General features: G+C 42.7%; 6 protein-coding genes across 9 annotated transcripts; 1 reads left to right on the forward strand and 5 right to left on the reverse strand.

Annotated features, from left to right (window-relative positions):
- Window positions 1–1,581: 1,581 nt before the first annotated feature.
- LOC145708498 (uncharacterized) lies at window positions 1,582–4,903 on the forward strand. Of its 2 annotated transcripts, none has more exons than XM_081786178.1 (4): window positions 1,582–1,738; window positions 3,155–3,394; window positions 3,603–4,311; window positions 4,378–4,903. In XM_081786178.1, the coding sequence occupies exons 2-4, from the start codon at window positions 3,158–3,160 to the stop codon at window positions 4,407–4,409; spliced, it is 978 nt and encodes a 325-aa protein (XP_081642304.1). In that variant the 5' UTR covers window positions 1,582–1,738; window positions 3,155–3,157; the 3' UTR covers window positions 4,410–4,903. The 2 variants fall into 2 exon arrangements, with proteins under 2 accessions (XP_081642304.1, XP_081642303.1); XM_081786177.1 differs by lacking the exon at window positions 1,582–1,738 and adding an exon at window positions 1,804–1,949.
- A 137-nt stretch (window positions 4,904–5,040) lies between these two features.
- LOC145708567 (uncharacterized) lies at window positions 5,041–5,986 on the reverse strand. Its single transcript, XM_081786252.1, has 5 exons — window positions 5,845–5,986; window positions 5,588–5,782; window positions 5,379–5,511; window positions 5,262–5,339; window positions 5,041–5,190 (listed from the first exon to the last, which is right to left on the reverse strand). The coding sequence occupies exons 1-5, from the start codon at window positions 5,957–5,959 to the stop codon at window positions 5,064–5,066; spliced, it is 648 nt and encodes a 215-aa protein (XP_081642378.1). The 5' UTR covers window positions 5,960–5,986; the 3' UTR covers window positions 5,041–5,063.
- A 52-nt stretch (window positions 5,987–6,038) lies between these two features.
- Window positions 6,039–7,953, reverse strand: LOC145708566 (uncharacterized). Its single transcript, XM_081786251.1, has 5 exons — window positions 7,488–7,953; window positions 6,857–7,444; window positions 6,643–6,813; window positions 6,454–6,598; window positions 6,039–6,404 (listed from the first exon to the last, which is right to left on the reverse strand). Exons 1-5 carry the CDS (start codon window positions 7,935–7,937, stop codon window positions 6,100–6,102), a joined length of 1,659 nt encoding a protein of 552 aa, XP_081642377.1. The 5' UTR covers window positions 7,938–7,953; the 3' UTR covers window positions 6,039–6,099.
- A 29-nt stretch (window positions 7,954–7,982) lies between these two features.
- Window positions 7,983–13,306, reverse strand: LOC145710507 (uncharacterized). 3 transcript variants are annotated; one of them, XM_081788268.1, is made up of 12 exons: window positions 13,071–13,306; window positions 11,845–12,252; window positions 10,180–11,533; window positions 9,914–9,949; window positions 9,573–9,686; window positions 9,430–9,529; window positions 9,315–9,385; window positions 9,167–9,256; window positions 8,789–9,120; window positions 8,504–8,700; window positions 8,329–8,459; window positions 7,983–8,288 (listed from the first exon to the last, which is right to left on the reverse strand). In XM_081788268.1, the coding sequence occupies exons 3-12, from the start codon at window positions 11,224–11,226 to the stop codon at window positions 8,163–8,165; spliced, it is 2,244 nt and encodes a 747-aa protein (XP_081644394.1). In that variant the 5' UTR covers window positions 11,227–11,533; window positions 11,845–12,252; window positions 13,071–13,306; the 3' UTR covers window positions 7,983–8,162. The 3 variants fall into 3 exon arrangements, with proteins under 3 accessions (XP_081644394.1, XP_081644397.1, XP_081644396.1); XM_081788271.1 differs by lacking the exon at window positions 9,914–9,949; XM_081788270.1 differs by lacking the exon at window positions 13,071–13,306 and having other exon boundaries at window positions 11,845–12,337.
- Window positions 13,307–13,667: 361 nt separating this feature from the next.
- Window positions 13,668–15,116, reverse strand: LOC145710508 (uncharacterized). Its single transcript, XM_081788272.1, has 4 exons — window positions 15,033–15,116; window positions 14,662–14,988; window positions 14,446–14,617; window positions 13,668–14,404 (listed from the first exon to the last, which is right to left on the reverse strand). The coding sequence occupies exons 1-4, from the start codon at window positions 15,092–15,094 to the stop codon at window positions 14,315–14,317; spliced, it is 651 nt and encodes a 216-aa protein (XP_081644398.1). The 5' UTR covers window positions 15,095–15,116; the 3' UTR covers window positions 13,668–14,314.
- Window positions 15,117–15,144: 28 nt separating this feature from the next.
- On the reverse strand, window positions 15,145–16,022 carry LOC145710509 (FMN-dependent NADPH-azoreductase-like). The gene is made up of 3 exons (XM_081788273.1): window positions 15,907–16,022; window positions 15,711–15,865; window positions 15,145–15,667 (listed from the first exon to the last, which is right to left on the reverse strand). Exons 1-3 carry the CDS (start codon window positions 16,009–16,011, stop codon window positions 15,334–15,336), a joined length of 594 nt encoding a protein of 197 aa, XP_081644399.1. The 5' UTR covers window positions 16,012–16,022; the 3' UTR covers window positions 15,145–15,333.
- Between the last annotated feature and the right edge of the window lie 12 nt (window positions 16,023–16,034).

The raw sequence follows: 16,034 nt of genomic DNA on the forward strand, positions 1-16,034 counted from the left end.
TCACTTTTTGCGAATTTCAATTTCAAGATATTGACCATATTGTACTCGTATATATGATTTTGTTTTGTGCTTGTGGAAGAGACTTTCTGTACGTAGAGAGAGGGCTAGAAAGAGATATCTATTTTCCAGTAATTCTTGGCGAATGAAAAGACTTAAACTCAGCATCGATCTGCGCTGATTTGCGAGACAATAAAAAAGAAAGGCCCAATTTGTCGGAGAAATTTTATGGTTCCCGGGGAATCGATTTCCCCCTTTCAATTTTCGAAACGAATTGGACACTCGCCTCTGGCGTCAAACATTTGCGCTCATTTTGGGAACGAGGGTTGCACGCAGCACGAAATTTCTTCCCACCATGAGGCCTGACTATTCTTTGTTGGGCTGAAATCAAGGAAGAAACTTTCGTAAAATTAACGCTGATTAACTAATTTTGTTGAACGTTATCGTTGACGATCTGGGCGCAGCCGGTTATCGCTGAGTCTTTCTTTCTGAGGAAATTCTACACTTTCCCATGGACTTGAATCATTCAAGTTGAATCTCGTTATTGTCTGATTTCGAGAGTCGGCGACATCTCGGCACGCACGGCCGACGATTCTAGTGATAAGAGCAGTGATTCAACCGAAACGGTGAAAGCAGTCTCAGTGAGAGTGCGATAGTTCTTTCAACTAGCGGACCCAGGCTATAGATCATAAAGCTTCGCCCGGATCAATTTAAAACGTGATAAATTCTCATCAATGACCTTGTAAAACTCGCATTTTCGGGATGGCATTGATATACCGAATATTTTCAAGCACGCTGGAATCAAGTCAGATGCATTTGATGATTCAGCTCAATCTTTTTTCCCCTTTTGCTGAATGCACCATCTTCGCGTGATGTTTGATTCTTGTAGAGTGGTAATTAGAATTGGTGGGGCCTAGGTGAATGCAGTAAGCAAATTATTTTCAAGAGACAGAGACCACTCGCCTGAGGCAGTTTCTGTCGGAGATTTTCCCCTGGGGATACAATCCTTCTTCACCGCGACAATTTTTCTTGCAATGCGTCGCATCGATCGACGAATATGCGATCGAGCACCGTCTCAAAGCCACAATTGATTCAAGAGAAATGCGCCTCGGATGAATTCAAGTTACTAAACTTATCTACTCTCCCTTTTTTCTAGTGATTTCCAAGAAATGACAGAAAGTATTTGCGCTAGGATTTTATTAAGAGTTTATTCTTACTAAGTAAATGACTGCGTACTAAGTAGATGATGACATTTACTATTGAGAAAAGTGCTATGATTCAGGGATCTGTATTCGAATGCAAATTTCTAGGCTCACAGTGGGAGACTTAAGGCTGGCTCGAAAATGCGTGCCCTTGAAATCTTGAATTTGTCGGGTAGATGCGATCACCTGCGGCGCGTTTGCTTTGGAAATTTGCATCTCCCGCCGAAGCTATCAGCTGGATATTCAAAAAAAAGGGCTGGCCTAGAAATCGCCTGGGTTGACGGACACCCGCCGAGAGGGATTGCTCCCACCGGCTCTGTCGCGCCACCATTGTAATGGCGCTAATTTCAAAAGCTCACTATCTCTCAGCCAACTGACAGTATAAAACGGCTACGGTGCTAGAATTTCCAAAGCCCAGCACAACTGATTAAATTATTCATAGAGTTTTTTTTTTAATATTATTTTCTTGAGAGATTGCCACAACTGGAACAAAAAAGTTGATCAGATTAAATTTTGAGATCTACTCAAAAACCAAACAGGTTAGTCGGGCAGACAGATTCAAAATTTAGGCTCAATAGAGCCATTCTAGGCTAGGATTTTGGACTTTGAGGCGCAGATTGATAGAGAAAATCGTACGAGAAGGACGCTTTTATGTTTTTATTTTCCAACGAAAGTGGAATCGATTCCAGGAGGCTGATTCCAAACTATGTCTTGAATCACATAAATTCGGATTTCAGCTATGATCATTCGGTAAGCTTATCGGTTCAGGGGGAGATGAAATGGAGGGAAAAATTGATTCTGATCAAGAAGAATCCTTTTTCGAAATATTGTAGAAAATTGCAAGAGCGCATTGGAGGCGGCTTTCTTGAGCTGATCTCAGGTTCTAGAGTGAGCTGATCCCCAAATCCTCCTTCCATCTCAAATTTTCTGTCACGAGCCTCCGCTCGAACTCTTATGTTCTACAAATTTGACTAAAACTAAAAATTGACTTTCTAAAAGTTTTTTTCTTGCCTCAGAAGGAATACAATTGTAATCGTTATTACGGAAAGCGCCCAAAAGACTGTGTCCCATAAAATTTGCCGTTTACTCATCCGCGCTAGAATCAAACAAAAAAAAACGAGCTAGTCGTAAAGAGCTACATAGGAGAGAGAAATAACTGCGCGAAGCTTGTCAATAATATAAGGTTAGTTCCAGAGCCAGGATTTGACGAGTTTGAGATGGAAGAGTTACTTCCATTCAACAAAAATTTTGTTTGTTGAGGAAGCATTCGTTGGAGAAATGAGGGTCAGTCGTTTTCTTAGAATGTTTTTGGCGGGTGAAAGAGTGCTCGGTTTGCTTGAGTGAGTGCTAGAGCACTAGTAGGTAACTTCCTTTCGTTGTCCAAACAATACAATACTCTAGCAGTATCATCCATTTTCGCTTTTGGGGGTGAAGTTGCCCGGGCCTCAAACGTGTTTCCAAGAGAATCGTTTAGCTTTTCACGCAACTTCTCCAACTGTTCTAGCCCCAAGACATTATGTAATCACACGTGGCTTGGGCACACCACCGCGCTCGTTCTAGAGCTTTGTTTGAACAAAAAGAGAGAAGGGCACACAACACACTAGGGCTCTAGCCACTGGTAACTGGTTTCGAATATTATTTAGAGAAAACATCTTCAAACTTTTTCTAATTCTGAGGAGTCGAATCTACCGGTTCTATCATTAGGTTTACTTGCTTACGCTAGCCAAAATGGCTCAGTTAACCACAGTGTGGTTGGTGAATTGTTTGGACCAAGGTGAGATATTTCCGTCAATCTTTGTCCAAACAAAGCACTAGAATTCGCTTGTATTTCCAAATAAATTAACGGGCCTTCTTCCTTTTTCAGAGAATCAAACAATTTATCTAGGTCGGATTTTCAACTATTTTTCCTCAATTATTTCACCGATATTTGCAATAGCTTATAAAAAATATTTCAGAAAATGAACACAATGTCGCTCGTCCCGCAAATCTCACAGCATGAAACTGGCCACGCAAACAGTCACAGCAGCCTCAACGGAAATGCATTCGTCTCCATGAGTCCCCACAGCCACGTCCGCACGCTCGAATTGAAGAAAAATCAAGGTCCCCTCCCGTGTCCCGAGTGCGGAAAGCTCTTCGCGAAGGAATTCGATATCAAACGTCACATGTACACTCACACCGGAGAGAAACCTTTCAAGGTAAATTTGATTCGACTTCAAATCTTATAGTTTTTTCGAATAAGCCCAAATTTTAATTTTGTTTAATTGAAGCTCGCATCATATCTTGTGCGCGCTAAAATTCTAGCCCGGAAGTGTTCAATCATTCATAATGGCCCTCAATTATCGCGCAATGTTCCTAGAGCTCTTGAATTTTTAAAATTGCCGAATTTCTCATAATTTTCTTCAGTGCGACGTTTGCGGCCGTGGCTTCTCCCAAAAATCGACTCTCAAGGTGCACTACAACATCCACACTGGAGATATGCCATATAACTGTCACCTCTGCGGCAAGAAGTTCCGCCAAAAGCAAGGATTGAACGCACACATCAAGGCTAAGCGCTGTCAAAGTGGACCCGGTCAGCGAGGGGATCCCATCGGCGCTCGTATCAACCAAAGCAGTAATACCAACATCGGTGTTAGCCTCGTTGTTCCTCCCGCTGGTCTAACTTCTCCCCTTGGTCTTCAGAATCCTCCACTGGGACAATGCAGCCCTTCCGTTCCGCCCACATACGAGCTCGCGCTAGAAGCCATCAGGAAGATCACCCAAGGACAGTTCTCGCAATTCAAACTCAATCAGACTGGCGACTCCGAAACAATGAGCAATTTCCTGAAGCTACTGACTCCCCGAGATCACCTTGGCCGAGCAAACAGTCCGACATGCGAAATCGAAGAAATCTCGACTGCTACAATCGAAGAGTGCCAGTCGCCGCGCGCCTCAAGCTCCGACAGTGACGAGTTCAACTCTTTGTCCACGGTGATCGACAGTGCCAGTGATGATACCCTTTCGACGAAAAGCGAAATCACTTCGAATGAGATTAGCGAGATCATCACCAACCTGCCGGCTCCAGAACAAAGCGACAACATCGGACCTATCCGAAGGCGCAACCGACGAAAGCAAGGTAAGATCGGTCTTAGACCCTTTTTCTTAATAATAAAAAGTGACCGTTTTTTAAAAAAATTCTTAGCATGTCCTTCTCGAGTTACTGACACCGCCTGACCGTCTTCCAGAAACAACCGACTATCCTCTTGGACCCTTTGATTTCTTGCCATATATTTATCATACGTCAGCAGCAGTATTATCTTTCGCAGAAAAACTTATTCTCGCTCTGAACCACCCTCTGCACATTTTTTCGCGCCGAACCTTGAGTATCAGTTTCCCCTGCACATAACGCACCTACCCAGTATTGCCCTATTCACACCTTCTTCCTCACGCCACTTTTCTTCCAGGCTTCATCATCAGCTCATCAGTATTATATCGTAAAATAGCTTCCAATAGCTAGGAATTTTTTTCTTCCTTGACTTTTATCACTGTTGTTTTGTAACATCGAACTAGCAAAATTATTTTATTATCACGTTCGCCCTGGTTTGGCTATACTCACTAAATTGCTACTATTTAAAATGAACCCTGTCTTCCATTGAGAAATGAGCTTCCATGACATGCTTCCATTGGATATAAATTCATTACGAAATAAAACAACAAAAAAAAAGAAATGAGAATTCTCTTCATTGATATCAACAAAGTACGCATCTTCGCAGCAGTGCATTCTTATTGCCACTAAGGATTGCCATCATACTTGCAATTATAGATATTAAATAAAATCTGCAAAAAAAGGAAAATCAAGAATATTCAAGAGGTGTTTATTTTTAAACATTAGCCGTGCAGTTGTCCAGAAATTCTATTTAACCATTCAACACGCTTTAAATATCTTCGTCTCCATTGATTCTCCACTCTTCCATACTGGTGCCTTCGCTGATGATTCGTTATATTATAAAGCGTTCTAAAATATTAGTGAGAAGGAGCTTCATCTTTAAAAAAAAAGTCGAGCTCTGTTACAGAAATTTTCTTTACCTCAACTCGGCAACATGTCTTCTTGGATCGTAACCATCTTGTCTGCGATCTTTGGGGTGTATTCCCAAATCAACGGCCCTAGTTTCTTATAAACAGGGAAAACTTCAAAAAAGTAACCTGTATGAAGGATGTCCTTTGCAAAGTTGGTGAGGCGTGATGGACGGATCACTTCCCAAGATATCAATGAAGTCATAAATTCCTTCGTATGCCTTTTTGTTTGAAAATGGATCTTTTCTGACTTTCCATGGAATTCCTTTTTCGAAGGGATAATTTTGCACGCTCGAAGCTCTGTAGTAAGACTTGAGTCTCAAGTTAATATCACCTCTTTCCTGGTGTTAGCTTTATTTCTTGCTGAATGAACTTTCCGTTGGGTTGTTTGAGATTGATAGTCTCTTTTTTGAAGTGCTTATCCGAAACAAAACGATTGTTGAACTGGTTTCGATCAGGAGCTCTTGCTTCCGAGTAAGTACTACCTTTCTGTAATACCCACTGTTCAGAATCAATGTCGTGCTGATAAAAGGCTATTGTGTGTTCTTTGACTTTTTTCTTCAACGTAATTATCAAGCCTTTTCCTTTGCAATACTATCAGGTACAGGGACATTCCTCGCACGCCGCTGATGGTGAGGATATGTTTTTACTCCAGCAACCCGAGAACTCGTCCCAAAGAACCTCCGACCGATTCCCGTTATCCGATTCATTCTTACAACATTTCGCTATTTTAACTAGACTAATACACTTTCAATTTGAAAGGTTCAAAGTCATCAAAGGAATCGGCAATTGTTTTTGAAATGGCAGGATTTTATATTTCTGCAGTGAAGTAGGAAGTGACTAAAGTAGTCTACATTGCAGGACTACAGTGTTTTCCATGGTGAAGAAAATAATGGAAGGTATAGGTAGATAAATTGTGTAAAATGAAGTGATGTGAATATTCAGAAAAAACCTTCTGCAGAAGATCGGCTTGATGCTCCTTCCCAGTCATCTTCAGGGGAAGCGCGTAACCTCGGGATGGTAGATTTCGAGGTCTTTGGGCTGTTTGAGCTTCATTATGAATTGGAAACGAAGCTGTCTTCTTGCGGACTTGGTGGTCCTCAACTTCAGTACGGGATCTCTTTGACATTGCTCGTCGCGAGGGCATGGTAGAAACTATTTTGGGTAGTTATTCACGAGAAAACTCACACACGAACAAACTCACCTGAATCTTTGGATGTACAAGAACTAGTCGGCGGTTCTTGATACGTTTTTGAGAGATCAATTGCCCCTTCTTTTGGGTCTTCTTTTTTCTTGTCTTTCTTCGGTGTTCTGGCGGAATATCGCACGGAGAAAAGGGTTCCGCATCGCTAATGAGTACTCTGCTAGACTGAACGGTATAAGCTTCTGCAACGTTTGTAATTTGTCTGAAGAGTTCGTCGCGGCAGGCGATGAAAGCTTGCCGAGTAGAATCGATGTCCGTTTTCTTCGCATCATAGTTGTAGTTGATGTTGCACAAGGGATCCTGCTCCATCCAATCGAGCTCTTTACTTTCTTTTTCTAGACTTTTCTCAATCGTTGAGATCTGAAGAAGATGACTTTATTGATCGCCTGAAATATTCGTTTACCTTATTCAATACACCGGCTGAATGCAGGAGTGCAGTAAGTTTACGTTCACTATCGTGCTCCAGTTTTTTTAGCTCCATCTCGCGCTGCAGTTGTACAGCGTCTATATAGTCTTGGTATTTTCTATCGATTTTATTCTTGAGGTCCCCCACGGTCTTTTTGAAAAACTCAGCTAGGTTCTCTTCCCTCGTGAAATCGTGCGACAACTCAACGTGACGCAGACTCTCTCGGCTAAGAAGATGTCTCCCAAAATCTAAGCATCCTTGCACGCGGTCTTGAAGTTTACGACATTTTCTTTGATGTAATTCCATTCCATCTGGTGACGGCTCAGTCTTTACGCAAACATTGGCTCTGGTTTCAAATGATTGAATCCCCGCATCATCCATCGCTCCACTTTCAGTCGTATTTAGAGTAGAATTGCCGTTTGAATTTGGAGGAGCTCTCTGCATCGAGTGAGCTTCGCTGATGGCACTTTGAAAATTCAGGTTAGCATTGAAATTTCTTCGAATTTCACTGGTAACAGAAGCAGCAATTGAACTTGTGCGGGTGATAGCTCCTCCCCACTCGGCTGGTGGTATTTTGGTAGAATCCTACGAAAATTCATAACACGGTTTTCGGGGAAAAAAAATAAACCTTTTGGCGCTGGCGGAGTTTGTGCATTGCTCTCTCATGAGGAGTCTCGCGGGTGTTTCGAATAACAGTCTCTTCGAACGACCCAAAAGAGGCTCCTTGATCCTCAATCCCGCTTTGAGGGGAAATCATTGAGCTGTTCGCAATAGGACCACGAAAAGAATTACTAGCAGCGGTTGATCTTTCCAAAGGTGGGGTGATGCATTCTTTTGTCATTATTTCTTTTGAATTTGTATGATTTACATCCGGGAGAGACTGTAGGTCTGTCATATCTTCATCATCGCTATCTAAAGGCCCGTATTCTAATTCAGGTCCTTCTGGGGGTAGTGGATTCTCCGCGAGAAGACGGAGTTCCTCGTCAGCGTCCATCTCTGCGAGATCGTTCTGTTCATCTATGGCGAGGATGTCTTCCTCTGTAGGCGGTTCAGATGTGTTCAGTGCAAACTGACCCATCCTTCGAACACAGATATTCTCTAAGAAAAAAGTCTTGACAATGCGTTCGCTGAGGATTTTATTGAAGAGAAAGATAAAACAAAAGGGTCGCATTTTATCTGAGCTGAATAGGAAATGCTTGCTAAATTGAAAAGCTAAAATAGAAACTAATAAGTTAGTGTCATTCCCCTAAGAAGACAGGGATCGCATTTAATACAGTAAGGAATGACAGTGGAAAGTATTGAGTTAATTACAGTCGTTGGCAATTGTTTGTCGTCGTAGTTGCGCATAAAGCTTCTTGAATGAGGGTCGGGAGGCTTCATCACGCTGCCAGCAGGTTTGAATTACCTCCCAGGTTTCTTCAGGGCAGTCCTAAAACAAATGACGAACTGAAATAAGAAAAGTGTCTTACCGAAGGTCTTGGTAACCAGGGAACCATTCCGCAAGTGATGGTGGACTGGTCTTTGTAAAGAGCAACCATTCGCTGAATCACCTGCTCGTCTGACAACATCTCCAGTGGCCGCTCTCGACACAATATGTACACTTAATTAAAAGCTCAGAAAATTCAGAAGTTGTCTAAGTAATACCTTCGTAAACAGTAACACCGAAACTCCAGACATCTGACTTCGTCGTAAAGTTGCCAAGAATAATTGATTCCCATGCCGACCAGCGGATGGGCATCACAACATTACCAGTGACTTTGAAATAGTCTTTCGAGTACAGATTTCGTGACATTCCGAAATCTCCAACGCGAACACGCAGACCGCGCCCAACAAAACAGTTTCTTTATTTGAGTGAAGATTAGAGTTTTTAGCATTTGATCAATTGGACATTACTACAGATTTATAATGAAAATAATTCCAACTCAATGCCTAGCGGCTAAATCGCGATGAACGACGCGGACAGACTCCAAGTACTCCATTGCGGCTGCAATTTGTACTGAGACATCGAGCAGAGACTTGTACGAAATAAATCCGGGATCATCAGAGTCACAGTCCTCACACGTCAGCCTTCTTCTCAGGTACTGACGAAGATCACCGTGTTCGGAGTAGCCTGACAACAGCGCTGGTATGTCAGGAATCACGGCCAAAAGAGGGAGAATATTGCGATGGCGGAGACCATACATTAAATTCGCTTCTTCCAAGAAAATCTTTTTCGTTTCAGGAGAGGAGTTGTTCTTTAGCCGCTTTAGAGCTGCTAGAACCTTCAAATTCGGTGTAAGTTTTGGGATTTGGTCGAAGACGAGTTACCTTGGTCGCACCAGCCGGCAAATCGGACCTATCAAGTCGTGGGAAGCAGTTAATCGGCGCCTCGACAAGCATAACTTCACCAAATTCTCCCTAAAGTACATTTTAACTTAACCGCAGCTACAGGGCCCGTGTAAAAACGATGACTCACCGCGCCAAGCTCTTCAAGAGCTTTAACATGCTCCGCTGCAATCGTCGGTGGGGGTTCTTTCGTTCGAAGAGCTTAATCGAAAATCTATGCCTGAATTAAAGGAGAGTATAAATACCTTCTGGTGAGGCGTAACGAATCGTTCCAACTGGGCCGTATATTCGGCGACTCTGGTCGCGGAAATTTGCTGGGGGCTCGTAAATTGGATCATCGTTAACCTGAATTCTCATATCATCAACATTCAATTAGATTTGATCTTACTTCAGGGGTAGGAATTAAAGGCCTCCCAATGTGACTTTGGTTGGAAGGCTGTCTTCTGTGTGGGGAATAGGCAACGGGGGCGGTGCGCCGGCGATCTTGTTGAGGAATTTGGTCCTGAATGTAAAATGAGATTTCCAATTTTCCTCCAAGTTTGAATTTTCAAAAAAAAAAACGAGCACTGAGTGTTTCATGAATAGCAGAATGCACGAGACAAGAGCATGTTTACACCACTACATGATGAGTTTTTTTTTTGCGCACGACTTCGGATCAGTTATTGAAATCGATGAACGTGATTGTGTGTGATTTCGCGAAGAGGGGATTATTGTGAATGATAAACTTACATAGAAGTTGCGCGGTGTAGCATAACGCATTTGATTCTGAATGTATAATCACCAAATGTCACCATCTTTCATTTCCCGAACAGCTGTCAGAGCGAGAGAGTACACCAAACGCTCGTTAAAAAGGCCTCATCAAGTGAACGTTAATTCCTGGTAATTTGACCTTTACGGAGGCCATTGAATCATCAAAATGTGATGACCGTGACTCTTCCCCACTTTCGGGAAATGAAAGATTATTCACCAAGAGATCAATGTTATCAGCTACTTACAGGCAGCGAAATGCCTCTAGGAATGAGGTCCACATTTTGCGTCATCAGGGGCTGCGTATGGGGATAAATTGGGGAGCAAGCACGTTCTCGGCCGGTCGCGTAGTCCGGAAAATCCTGCTGCCGTTTTCTCCATATCAAAATACAGGCAACGAAAATGACGACAATCAACGCGCCTACAATGCCAACAACTATCCCTGCTAACGTTTCTGGACTAGAACTAGCGGGTGTTACACCTTCTTCGCTCTTGTAAAGGACCGTCGGGGTGATGCTTTCAAGTTCGGCATGTATTTGATCCCCGGCGACTATCGTGGCGATTCGAACTTTCTCAATATTTGAGGGGAAGCGAATCGCCAAACGTCCATCCTGGTTCTCGTCAAATTTCGCATGCCAGAGGTGAGTAGTGTCGTTTTGCTCGAAAAGAACAGTCTGTTGGAATTCTTGCTTGTGGATTTGATCGCCTACAGCGTACTCAGAGTTAAACTCTCGGCTCTGTTCGTTTTGCCACTCAAGGTGTCCTTGGAAAGCCAGTTCCTTGAAGGAGTTTCCGGTGCCGATCGGAGCCACCACAAGGATGTCGTGCTTAGTCGGGTTGACAATCAAAACTGAGTATCTACCAGATTTCGGCATCGAGTCACCCGTCATCGTATAAGTAATTATTTCCTCGGATGTAAGGTAAAATTTGACATATTTGAGCCAGATGTGACAGTTATTTTCTTTGTGGAAGGTGAGATCGATAGAGTTGTAGCCTGTGTTGCTGCTGTGCCCAATTTCGAAGATGGTTGTCCTGTAGTTCGTGAATTCGGCTTTGAATTCCTTTTCTTCTGGAACTCCTTTTCCGTGCTGCAACATGATCTTCACATCAGTGAATCCCGAGTGCTCCCCATTAGCACTGTCGATTCGCCAGTTCACATGAATTTTCTTTATTTTGAGGTAGGTTTTCGTGTTGGGCTTGTTCTGGTAAAACTCAAAACGAAAGGGTGTCCATTCTTCCTGAAAACTCCCAAATCCAAACTCAAGATCCACATTTCTGGGGGTCGAAACGATCATGGGTGTCGGCAGAATGATTTGACTTTCTCCACATGCGAAGAATTCAAATCTTATGCAGGCAGTCGAGCTGGATTCAGACTCTGTATCGAGGACAAGGCGCAGTTTAAATTTGTTGGAAGTCGTTTTCGTTTCTAGTCGTATGCGTCCGTTCGGCAACACCTTTAGGACATCATATCCAGATCGCGTCACGTATCGCTTGAACTCGCCAATGCTTTTTTAAAGTAATCCAGTTTGATGTATTTCGGCAAAGGACGCCCGCCAACTTGAGTAATTCCAATCTCTTCTACGGTCGTTTCCTCGTCAAAGTCTACAATAACAGTCAAAGATTAAAAATGAGAAGGTAAAGGGCTAATCTTAGTTTATGTGAAAAATCCACGAAGCATGTCATTAGCGGTTTCAGTTTCATTTTAGGGCGATGGATGACTAGAATATTTGAATTCAGTTTTATTTAAACTGGTCGGGCATTGACGAGAAACTCCACGTGAGAAACTCGCTATCTTCAAAGATGAAAGAGGTAAATATAAATGTGGTTAACTGCAAACAAACGCTAAGTACAACTCCTCAGACGAAAGAGTGTGTTTTGTGTTAGTGTTTAGAAAATGAGTGAAGGTCACTTACCAACTTGCAGCGCGTCGCTTGAGGGAGCGCACCATCCCTCTTTTTTCAGCAATTCGGAGCTGACCTTGTCCGCATTTGTGGAGATTTTAGTACAGTTTGATTTGGCTTCGCACGCCCTCAGAGAGAACAAATTCTCGCTAGGACAGGCTGCGATCGACGCTTGTCCTTCGAGCTCATTTTCGGTGCTGGATGTTAGCGCGCTCACTTCAGGAGCGTTCGTCCTGACCAACGGGGCGAGAACTGACAAAAAGTAGAACAGGAGCATTTGCCTCCTCAAGCTTCACTTCTCTGGTCTCGCCATTTAGTCTTTCACTCCCCCCACGCTCTTCCTTCAGATCCAGCTTGAGGAGAGTGCGAATCTGCGCGCCGCGTCCGTCCCACTTCCGATTGTGCTTGGGCTATCTGCCGCTGAAATTTGTGTAACAAAGTGCTCTCGCTGATAATATTTCCTTGTTTATAGCCCGCGCGTGAGTAGCCGACCACTTGCCGGGAAATGATATTGCTCGCTGTATTCATATTCAAGCAATTACAAGTTTAAGCCTCAATCAATCAAGCATTAATGAGTCATTAAAATAGATATTGTTAATTCAGGTGAACATTTCCGAACTGTTCCTGACCGCAAAAAGGAGCTAGAAAAATGGGGTTCTCAGGTGTATTCTCTGCTTCTGAGTAATCCCGGACTGGGTGGATTTTATGATTTTACTAATAGCAAACACTTGAGGTCATGGCGCTCCAGTGGAGCGTTGCACTGACTACACAAATCGAAAAAGAAAGGAAATTCTGCGTGGAGGACGAGGGACGTAAATTTCTATCGCTCGTCCGCGCTTCTAAAGCCTTCTCACTTCTAAAACAAACGGGCGAGTTTATTAACCACGACAAAATATAACGCCCCTTTGTTTTGATCTCCGGCGCGTACACAGCGATTCGGAGTGGGAAATCTAAATCCTAAGCGACATCAATTACAAAATTCAAATTCATGAGTCCAATTAGCTATTGTCTGCCACAAAGAAATTTAGAAAGAATGGATTCTAGTGTGCGAATCAGAGAAAGCGCATCATTTAAATCTTTGAGCGTTTGATGCACAATCAACGGTGACTGTATTAGCAAACTTTTGAATTGAGCACCAAAATATTCAGAAAATTTAAAAACGAAATGATAGAAATAAAACTTCGCCCTTTGAATGAAGAGGTTACACTTCCGGCTTCAAAAACGGGCTATTAACTTACCTAGCGAGACTTGGGAACGGGTCGAACTGAGTCTTCTCGGTCTCTTCTATCAGATCTCTCAAAGTTCAAGTTTCTTGGCGAAATCAAATTTCGCAGATTGACAATCAGATTTATTTTTCGCGAAAAAATGCGCTGGTGGAGTCGGAGTGGCGCGCGTAACTGCGCCGAGGGCAGCCGCAGCGGGTGACTCAGGCTTCACAGGGCCTAGTCATGCTCAATATTCTCTCTATCAATACTCAGCTCAGCACCGCCACGATTCAATTCTTCCCAGCAAATAATTATCACCCGTTTTTTCACGTATTTAGCTAGAATCGTCGTCGGCGAAATTACTTTAGAAGTTAAAGTTATTTGAAATTAAAGCTAGCAAAACTCGTAAAGTTTAATGCGCGATGAATAACACAATAGCCGCTTGATTATCTTTGTTTTGAAGTACTGTATTTTTTCAGTTATCCTATAAGCAACACTACGACCGTGAAAATCTATCGAAGTGGCTTTTCTTGATCAGAACTATGGACAATCAAAAATCGTGGAGTAGAGGAAATTAAGAAGAGGAAATTTTCAGACGTCAATTATGAATGAAAATTTCTCGCATGTCTCGAAATTAAAGTGAACGTATATTTTCTCAGAATTCTTCGAGTAAACAGTTAGACGAGTGAGCTTTGAGGAGGATGACTGAGTACGGTACAGTAGAGAAGAATGCCCACCCTCGGGTGAGATCAAGGAAGAGTAAATTTGCAAAAATGGGTAAGGATGTAAAAAGGGAAGTTAAACGGGCTAGCAAAAGTACCTTGCGAATTCAAGCCGGAGATCTCGGATCCTTAGAAATCAAGCGCACTTAGAATCCAATGATCACACAATATCAAATACAACCAGAGCAAAAACTTTGATCAATTTGTCGATAAAACGGCCAAAAGGCAAATCTTCAGCCCTAGTTATACTAAAAATCAAATCTTTCATTCAATGTCTTGAATGATGCTTTGGTATCGAGTTGTTATTGCTTATTTAAAGAGCGAGGTTGAGGTTTTCGTTACAGTAATCTTTTTCGGGATTATTGAGCGGGTTTTGATTTTTAATCGAGATCGGAGCCCACAAGAGTGGTAAAAATAAGTGTTTTCATAGAAATGAAAAACGGGAGGAAGAGCGCTGATAATAGTAAATCAAATGTGATAAAGGCAGGTATAGTAAACAGACGATAATGCAGGGATTCGTATCCTGATCCAAGATTCATTGATTTTCCGGGGATTTTACAAAGCGGGTTTTTCTGAAAGAAGATGATCGAATTCGCTCGTGCAGCAAAGGATGGAAGACAGTCGGGCCCAACAGCGCACGCGGCGCTAAAATAAAATTAAAAAAAGGTCTAACCGTTCAAGCTTACACTAGTCGAGAGCGGCTTTCCACATGAACTGCATCGAGCATTTTGAGAGGAAGGTTGAGGTTTTAAATGGTTATTCAGATCGTGGCATTTGCTCTCGCCAAGCTTAGTGATCAAAGTCGGGTCAGGCGCATAATTATTATAACGAGTGTTTTTCTGCAAACTTCTCGGCTGACTAAATGCTCAGCTACTGGATTTGGAAGAAGAAAGATGCCATACCTTTGTGGCTTCTTTTCTAAACTTGTTTTTGCAATTCGAAGGCCACGATCAAGACTCCGAGCCTCGGCCGCCTGATTCGTGGCGAAAACGAATTTAGTCGCCCCTACGGCAGATGACAATTCTTCTTCGGGGGAGCACCACCACTCAACGTACCATGTGCTCGCTTGGACGGAACGGGGCTTCGGGCGAAGAGGCGATTGATGAGCTTTTTTGTTGAAGAATTTGTGAGTGAAGTGTGGCGTTAACTCAACGACTAGAGAAGATCTGGGCTCGCGCGTTATCAGCCAACTTGGCCGGCGGAAGATGATTTTCAGCTCCGAAATATGTCTTGGAACGAGAATGTTATCATTCTGTCGATTATTTTGACTTACTTTTCTTTTTGAAAGTACCCTTTAGCAGTGCAAATAATTTCATCGTTGCTGCTTGAGTCCATTAACGAATTAACTTTGTCATCTGAATTCAACAATGCTTCATTATTAAACGCTTTTTAGAAAAAGTAAATCATTTATTTAGAAAAATAAGGCACTAGCTTGATTCAATATTTTTTGAATAAATGTCGCAGGAGATAATTGCATATTTTGATTTGATTATTTTAACTGCTATTTATTTTGAAGAAAAATCGAGAGAAAGCTGGAATGAATTATATTTGACAGTTTTTCATGCTGTTTAATTTCAGTTGAAGGGAACTTGGGAGGTTTCTTTCTTGGCGAGTACGGCGGTAGAGAAGAACTCGAGCTCGTCCATCAGTTTTTTGATATTCTTCTCTATCGACTCTTTGCGCTCTCCAACGCAGTTTCCTTGCTCGTCCATTTGGATCTGAACGTTTGGAAGCGTGACGGTAGAAGGAAGAACAGCAAGTCCGATCATTCCCAAAGTCTGTCGGAGCGTTTGCTGCGCGATCATGCCGCCGAAATTGCCCATCGAGTAAGAAATGACCGAGGCACAACGCCATCGCCAAGTATTGTACGGGAAATGATCCACAAAGTTAAGCAGCGCTGGGGAAACGCTAATCCATTTAAATCAGATCTCGTTTGAAGGAAATGTCTTACTTGAAGTTGTACTCGGCGGTGACGAAGATGAACGCGTCTTGACTGCTGAGCTCTTGCTGAAGCTGCTTCAGGATTGCTGGTGGTTCTTGATTCGGCGGGTAGAAATGAAGAGGCTTTTCGAGAAGAGGAAGTTGACTTTCAGCAGGGTCGAAAATCTTTTAAACAAATTACAACTAATATGACAGTGATTTTGTACCTTTGGAGTGTGTCCTCTATCTTTGAGAGCTTTAGCTACGTGCTCGCCGACTCGACAGCTCATACGTCCTGGTCTGACTGAGCCTAGAATAATTCCGACTTTCATTCTAAACAAAAAGATTTTCAATG

The sequence above is a fragment of the Oikopleura dioica genome, chromosome XSR (genome assembly GCF_907165135.1).
Source record: "Oikopleura dioica chromosome XSR, OKI2018_I68_1.0, whole genome shotgun sequence".
Taxonomy (NCBI): Eukaryota; Metazoa; Chordata; class Appendicularia; order Copelata; family Oikopleuridae; genus Oikopleura; species Oikopleura dioica.

Coding starts and splice junctions, on each gene's coding strand:
- LOC145710509 (XM_081788273.1), bottom strand. CDS start 16,011: ATGAAAGTCGGAATTATTCTAGGCTCAGTCAGACCAGGACGTATGAGC. Junction 15,866..15,906: donor ATAGAGGACACACTCCAAAG/GTACAAAATCAC, acceptor TTTGTTTAAAAG/ATTTTCGACCCTGCTGAAAG. Junction 15,668..15,710: donor ACCGCCGAGTACAACTTCAA/GTAAGACATTTC, acceptor TAAATGGATTAG/CGTTTCCCCAGCGCTGCTTA.
- LOC145708567 (XM_081786252.1), bottom strand. CDS start 5,959: ATGAATCGGATAACGGGAATCGGTCGGAGGTTCTTTGGGACGAGTTCT. Junction 5,512..5,587: donor AATAAAGCTAACACCAGGAA/AGAGGTGATATT, acceptor TCGAAAAAGGAA/TTCCATGGAAAGTCAGAAAA. Junction 5,340..5,378: donor AAAGGACATCCTTCATACAG/GTTACTTTTTTG, acceptor ATAAGAAACTAG/GGCCGTTGATTTGGGAATAC.
- LOC145708566 (XM_081786251.1), bottom strand. CDS start 7,937: ATGGGTCAGTTTGCACTGAACACATCTGAACCGCCTACAGAGGAAGAC. Junction 7,445..7,487: donor AACTCCGCCAGCGCCAAAAG/GTTTATTTTTTT, acceptor GAATTTTCGTAG/GATTCTACCAAAATACCACC. Junction 6,405..6,453: donor TTGTACATCCAAAGATTCAG/GTGAGTTTGTTC, acceptor TACCCAAAATAG/TTTCTACCATGCCCTCGCGA.
- LOC145710507 (XM_081788268.1), bottom strand. CDS start 11,226: ATGATCGTTTCGACCCCCAGAAATGTGGATCTTGAGTTTGGATTTGGG. Junction 9,530..9,572: donor CTTTAATTCCTACCCCTGAA/GTAAGATCAAAT, acceptor ATGAGAATTCAG/GTTAACGATGATCCAATTTA. Junction 9,257..9,314: donor CTCTTGAAGAGCTTGGCGCG/GTGAGTCATCGT, acceptor AATGTACTTTAG/GGAGAATTTGGTGAAGTTAT.
- LOC145710508 (XM_081788272.1), bottom strand. CDS start 15,094: ATGGACTCAAGCAGCAACGATGAAATTATTTGCACTGCTAAAGGGTAC. Junction 14,618..14,661: donor TTAGAAAAGAAGCCACAAAG/GTATGGCATCTT, acceptor CTGAGCATTTAG/TCAGCCGAGAAGTTTGCAGA. Junction 14,405..14,445: donor GAAAGCCGCTCTCGACTAGT/GTAAGCTTGAAC, acceptor ATTTTATTTTAG/CGCCGCGTGCGCTGTTGGGC.
- LOC145708498 (XM_081786177.1), top strand. CDS start 1,851: ATGTTTTTATTTTCCAACGAAAGTGGAATCGATTCCAGGAGGCTGATT. Junction 1,950..3,154: donor ATTTCAGCTATGATCATTCG/GTAAGCTTATCG, acceptor AAAATATTTCAG/AAAATGAACACAATGTCGCT. Junction 3,395..3,602: donor CCGGAGAGAAACCTTTCAAG/GTAAATTTGATT, acceptor AATTTTCTTCAG/TGCGACGTTTGCGGCCGTGG.